Below are 6,878 nucleotides of genomic sequence, written 5' to 3' on the forward strand. Positions count from 1 at the left end.
ATAGGAAATGTTGACTAAACTCTTTGAGATATAGTTATGAACAATAGGGCCGGTCTCACAGTCTCCGATTAACGTGATTCTCCGATTAAACTCACTCTGCATCTCTGTCTAACTATCCCCCTAGAAAGAGACGAAGAGTGAGTTTAATCGGAGAATCACGTTAATCGGAGACTGTGAGACCGGCCCATAGAGCTATTATATTACGTTTGAATATTTCCGCCAATGGCTGCCGAGCCATAGTTACAATAGGCGGTCGATAGTGACGGCGGCGGCGTTACTTGTGAAATGATTAATTTGTTAATTTTTCAATAAAAATGCAATAAATCATTAAAATTATGATGGAGCAATAAGGAACAATGAAGGAGCAATCGTTCTATGCCCTATAAAGTTGCATAGAGTTATTATAAATATGTTTTTCAATAAAAATTAGAAATTTTTCGTTTTTATTAAATATCTCAAAAAATAATAATCTTAAAAGGGGAGCAATCGTCGATTCTGAGGGAGCAATTAGGGAGCAATCGTTTGAGCTATAGTAAATTAAAAAATATGAACTTGCAGCGCCAACTTATTTCCGGTCCCTGACTGTCTTTGTCGGTAATTGTGTCCCTTGTCTAGGATCCCCTTAATTAATTTTTATTAAAATAAAGTAGTTTTCCAAACAATAAAATATATTTCGACACTTTATTCAAATGATTCTGGAGCGATTGGATAAAAAAAATTTTTTTTTAGATTATATGTCTGCCAACATATGTTTAATTGATTTTCATTGATTTTCTATTATTGTATGGTTTTCCAAACTCTAAAAAGTTTTTTCCAGGTATTTATATAGAATAGTTACTGCACCTCAAAAATTAATAAAAAATGGCTCATTCGACGCATTTTGGCACGAAACGAAAGAATCTGGCAAAAAAATGCGGCGGTCTGCCCTGCGAAGCGAGATATTTAACGTTAAAGTTGACGATTCTTAGGTTAGAAATCCTGTCATACCGACGTGATGTAGCGATCATGAGCACACACACATGTGTGTATGTCCTGCTTTATAGAAGTTGTGATTTTCGTTAAAGCAGGGCACACACACACACACGTGTGTTGCCCTGCTTTATAGAAGTTGTGATTTTCTTTAAAGCAGGGCACACACACGTATATATTAGTTATTTATGCCTTCCAATACTCAAAATAGCTGCTATATTTTCCAAATTTTTTTTATATTTTTCCAGATTTTATTAATAACTTTTTAACGAATAACGAGCGCGAGCTGAAACCTTCTGAAGGTCACTCAGAAGGGTGCCATGACCTTGACAACATACTAAAATATCAAGGTCATCCAAGGTGATTCCCCCCATCTAAACAATTACCATATTTATGCATTATAAGTATGCATACGTTTAAAATTCGCACACTTTTGCATGCGCGTGCGACCACGGAGCATGCGCGTGTGGCCGCGGGGCATGTTCATTCATGATCGCTACATCACGTCGGTATGACAGGATTTCTAACCTAAGAATCATCAACTTTAACGCTAAATATCTCGCTTCGCAGGGCAGACCGCCGCATTTTTCTGCCAGATTCTTTCGTTTCGTGCCAAAATGCGTCGATTGAGCCTATTTTTATTAATTTTTGAGGTGCAGTAGCTATTCTATATAAATACCTTTTTCCAAATTTCTCCAAATGATTTCCAAACGATCGGAAAAGATAATTATAAATAATTTTTAATTTTTTTGCCAACTATTATACGTTGGTGAAAACATGCTCCGTGCTCCGTGTGCCGCTGGCTACTTCATTGAGGTTTGCCAACCAACTATAAGCTCTCGCCTTGTTCATTACAAACAGTTACTTACCGAGTTGGTTATCATACAGTTTTAAGTTTTGGGCCGTATTGCGTATTGCTCTATGCTCTCTGAAAAGAGGCAAGAACCGTATCTGGAATAAGATCAAAATTAAAAGAAGAAAAAGAAGAATTATCGCGAGTGGTTGCAAGTTGCAATTGTTTTTTTATATGTTTCGTAGTGATTGTCCAGTATGACAGACGTGAGAAGTTTAAAAGAAGCTATTGAGCAGTATAAAACCCAGGTATGTCAATATCAGAAATTTATATGTATCAACCATTCATGACGAAACATAATTTTCATACAAGTTTATCGCAATTTATTTTTACTTAGCGCCTTTTATTTACTTTTTCAGTTGTCACAAGTAGACACGACACTGTCTACAATGCCAAAAGGACCTGACAGAGACAACTTACTTAGCCTGAAATCTGATATTGAGGAGCTCATATCTTTGACGAAAGAAAGTTTGCAAACTCTTGAAGGGGATGTAGAAAACAAAAATGAAGATGACAAGATAAAAGATCTATTGGACAAAGAATATGCCTTGTTCAAGGTCTGTCTTAGAAATGATTTTTAATCATTGACTACGTTTACACTGCCTGATTTACGCCGAAGTTATAACATATTATAACTTTGGTGTAAATCGGGCCGTGTAAACGTAGTTATTGACGGCAGCTTATAATCCGGTTTAATAACTACTGTATACTATCCGATCCAAAATTTTCCTTTTTTTATCATAATGATTATTTAGATATGAGTCTTGTTTGATACTTAAACTACAACTTTTTTAGTATATAAATATCAAAAATTGATTTAAATGTTCAGAATATCAAGATGGGTTCATATTTAAATGATCAAAAGGAGAAAAATTTTGGATCGGATAATATACGGTAGTTATTAAATAGAATTATAAGCAGGTGTGTAAACATAGTCATTGCCAGTGGACTAGCCTGTTTTACTGTCCTATATTTTTTTATTAATTAAATTAAAATTATTATTATCAAAGATAAATAAATTGACTAAAATAGAATAATATTGTAAAGTATATTTTATTATTACATGCAGGTTTTATTACAGCGTATTATTATATTTTTTAAGCGTTATGAATCCATATCTAAAATATTATATTTATATTTGGTATGTAAAGTTATATAATGTAAAGACAGCTTTGACGTATTATTAAACACATTGCTTAAATCTATTAGGCAGAGCTGGAAAACTCATCAGATGTCAGTGAAGATAAACAGGATGACAGAACCATCGCTGCTTCTGATAACATCGAAGTCAGTATACAACTATTCTCTATGTCATAGCAATGACACAATTATACGGTGCAAGTTGACCTTTTAGGATGAATTAAAGGAGCTGGAGGGTATGAAATGTAAAGCTCCTCATGGCAGTACTTGGGGTGGTATTAGTTATCACAATGCTATGGTATGTTCTGTTTATAGAGACAGTGACGAAGAGATTAAAGATATCCATGACATTAAGGCAAGTTAACCATACTGATTGTACTAAAAATTGTCATATATTTCAACTTGTTATTTACTCTTGCTTCTCTTTTTAACTCCTAAATTTGATTATTTTAGGTTCGAGTTTTCTTTCTCAATCCGACACACAAAGAAATGATTCCATGTCCGTATTTTCTCAACGGTAGCTGCAAGTTTTCTGACGAGAATTGCCATTATTGCCATGGCGAAATTGTGCCGTTTTCAAGCCTACAGGAGTACAAGTATTTCTTCTTGATCAGTTAAAACAAATTTATATTATTTAGAACTTACTTCAGTGGTAACTTTTGATTTGCAGGGAACCTGATTTCCGTAACATTAAAGTAGGAAGTAAAGTGTTAACTAAACAAAAGAACAGTATGTGGCATAGATCCATTGTTTTAAAATTGCCTGAAAAGAATGAAGATGAATACAGAGTTAAGTTTGAATCGAGTGGCAAAATTGTAGAAGCTGGTTTACAAGATCTCTTGCTTCTCGGTAAACTAATATTAAAAATTAATTAATGTACACATTTTTTTATATTCAGTTTTTGAAAAAAATATTGATTATGTTTGCAGATGACACAAACTTAGAAATGTCAGATACATCTGATGATAGCGATGACGAAGATGCTAATAATATTAATAACGATTTCGAATTTAATTCGTGTATAAATGATCAATTGGTTCACAAATCTCTTTTGACGTTACAATCCAATGAACCTTTAGGAAATTGGGAAAGACATACACGTGGCATTGGTAGCAAATTAATGATGCAAATGGGTTATGTAATTGGTACTGGTCTTGGAAAACAGAGCGATGGTAGAATACAACCTGTTGAAGCTCAAGTTTTGCCAGCAGGGAAATCATTAGGTTTGTTTAAATTTTTTCGATCGTGTAATACGTTATTAACTTGCTTTATTTTCCAGATCACTGCATGGAATTACGTGAATTTGCTGGCAATGATAAAGATTTGTTTTCCGCGGAACGTAAAATGCGTAAACAACAACAAAAATTAGAGCAGCAAAGAGAAAGGCAGTATCGAAGAGAAAAACAAAAGGAGGATAGCAATGTGTTTAATTTTATAAATAAAACTTTAGGTGATAAACGTAAGTTGAAGAAAAACCAATATTGAATTTATATGATTAATGTACATATGTACATTATATTTAAGTATTATTAATTATTCTTTTACAGTTAAAGAAGATGCAGCTAATAGTTCGCAAAGTAGAGATAAACTTAGAACAGAATCCAACAGAAATCTAAATGTAGCCAGTTTTCAAATTGGAGAAAACATAAATCGTTTAGAAAAGGAATCATCGAAGCTCAAAGAATCATTAGCAAAGCATGCCAAGGGTAGTGTGCTTTATAATAACATTGCGATGAAGTATAACGAAAAGCAGAAAGAACTTACTAATTTAAGGGCTTCTGAGAAAAGTATCGCTGCCGAACAGGATCAAAGGAAGAACAAGGCTAAATTATCTGTGTTTTGATATTTATATGATAGCATAGGAGAAATGTATGTTATGTATGTCTGTATATAAAGCGAATCTAAAATACATTGTTTTATTAATACTTACTGTGGATTTCTTTCGTTATGAGATAAATATCTCAGTAATTGAAAATCAATATATTTATAATTATTAAGATATTTGTCAAGGATAGCAAGAAAGTGGCAAACTACAAAGAAAAAGTTAAATATTAAAAGTTAAATATATTTTGTATTGAATTAAATTAAAAAAATGTACAGAATGTCCCGTTTTCTAAACAGTCCAGTCAAATATCTCGAAAACTGAGTCCAGCAGGCAAACATTGTATGGAAGAAGGGACAACTAATGGTAAAATAAATTTTTTAAAATTTAAAGTTATTCATATATTTTAAAAATAAAATTATATGATTTTTGTTAACGTAAAGAGGAAGGACTTCTTCGTCGATTTGCTTGAAACTTCACAATTTTGTGTATTTTGGTGCATAAAACATGAATATGTAAAGTTAAAATTGGTCCCTCTCAATTAAAAAAGAGTTATTAAGTACTAAAGTTTTTTTAAGGGGGGAAACCAGTGTAACAGCTTTAAAAAAAGGTTATTTTTAAGGATTTTTTTCTGGCAAATAATTATTGTTTTTCGAATTACTTTATTAACATCACAAAGTATATAATTTGAACTACTGGCCCAGTAAAATGACAAAATTTGGAGGAAATAATACTGACTGGGCTGAAACTTTTTAAACAGGCTTGTTTTAGGGTACTATTTAACATATTAAAAGTCCCCATGTGTAGACGCTACGTTGCGGGCAGGGGAGGGTCCAAAGTTACAAACGAAATACACTTAAAAAAATTAAAAATTATCAAATTTAGTAATTTCTGTCGGCTAGCTTCATAGAGGTCTTTACTCGCTAATGCGGCGATATTCTATCCATGGTGTAAAGCGGGGACCACACACTTCTGCACAACGCATAATGCGTAAGCATAAGAAAATTGATTGGTCCATACACATGTGCATAAGGAAATAGACCAATCAATTATCTTATGCTTACGTACGTATTATGCGTTGTGCAGAAGTGTGTGCTTTCCGCTTTAAGGTGGAAGCACATAAAATTGCAGGAGCCATAGAAGGCAGAAGCCATATGCGCATGCGCATATGGCTTCTGCCTTCTGCTTATGGTTCCTGCAATTTTATGTGCTTCCACCTTTATTTGTCGCGTGCGTCTGTTGTGCGGAAAATATTGTGTGTTTAACTTTTGCGACTTTAATACAACATACGCAGTAAGTAGTAAATATAATTAATGTTGAGAGGCATTGGCTGCGTTCAGCCGAACCTCTGCTTAGCGAAGCGAAAGGTAGCAATTAAGGGGTTATACGCAGTCAGGAGGCCGAAAAAAATCGAATTTTTGAAAATTTTTTTTGAAAAATCATAAGCATATATTTGTACAAAAGTTTTGTATTTGAAACAGTAACATTTGAAGAACATTCAGTAATTTTTTCGTGTAAAAATATTTATTTATAAGGAAGTTACAGCCGATGTCCGGGAAGCACTTTTTGAAAAGTACTTTTGCAGTGAGCACTGCCGTTCGGAACCAGAGGTTATCTAAAATAAAAAAACCAAAAAGATTTCGTTAGTATATTAGTTTATCTAGTGGTTAATCGATGTAATTTCCGAAATATTAAGTTAAAACAAAATGGCGGGTGTTTAAAGTTAGAGTCTTGATTTTTGCGAAAAAAACCGGACATTTTTCGTTCATCAAAACGAAAGTATACATAGAAAAAAAAAATCCTTCGATTAAACACTAGATTTTTATATCTAAAAAAAGCACAAAAAATTTCAGAAAGATTGTTGCAGTAGTTTTTGAGATATCTTGCTCACCGACTTTGAAAACGTAGTTTCGAGAAAAACGCGTTTAAAGTTTCAAAAGCTGATTACACGTAATTAAAACATTTATTTTTTAACTTACACAGAGTCATCTATTCCAGGCCCATACAGAAAGTCTTCAGCTGTAGCTGCTGCCTCTAAAGTGTCAATCATGGTAGAAATACAAGGGTATGCTCTTGCGCATATTTCCGAACCCA

General features: G+C 33.3%; 1 protein-coding gene across 1 annotated transcript; it reads left to right on the forward strand.

Moving 5' to 3' along the window:
• The first annotated feature begins 1,469 nt into the window (after nt 1–1,469).
• Nucleotides 1,470–4,887, forward strand: LOC112457851 (zinc finger CCCH-type with G patch domain-containing protein). Its single transcript, XM_025021149.1, has 9 exons — nt 1,470–2,070; nt 2,182–2,379; nt 3,032–3,109; nt 3,177–3,317; nt 3,416–3,558; nt 3,633–3,811; nt 3,892–4,185; nt 4,242–4,421; nt 4,510–4,887. The coding sequence occupies exons 1-9, from the start codon at nt 2,020–2,022 to the stop codon at nt 4,803–4,805; spliced, it is 1,560 nt and encodes a 519-aa protein (XP_024876917.1). The 5' UTR covers nt 1,470–2,019; the 3' UTR covers nt 4,806–4,887.
• The last annotated feature ends 1,991 nt before the right edge of the window (nt 4,888–6,878 follow it).

The sequence above is a fragment of the Temnothorax curvispinosus genome, unplaced genomic scaffold (assembly GCF_003070985.1).
Source record: "Temnothorax curvispinosus isolate PA1 unplaced genomic scaffold, ASM307098v1 QBEX01008356.1, whole genome shotgun sequence".
NCBI classification, from domain to species: domain Eukaryota; kingdom Metazoa; phylum Arthropoda; class Insecta; order Hymenoptera; family Formicidae; genus Temnothorax; species Temnothorax curvispinosus.

Coding starts and splice junctions, on each gene's coding strand:
- LOC112457851 (XM_025021149.1), top strand. CDS start 2,020: ATGACAGACGTGAGAAGTTTAAAAGAAGCTATTGAGCAGTATAAAACC. Junction 2,071..2,181: donor TTGAGCAGTATAAAACCCAG/GTATGTCAATAT, acceptor TTACTTTTTCAG/TTGTCACAAGTAGACACGAC. Junction 3,318..3,415: donor AAGATATCCATGACATTAAG/GCAAGTTAACCA, acceptor TGATTATTTTAG/GTTCGAGTTTTCTTTCTCAA.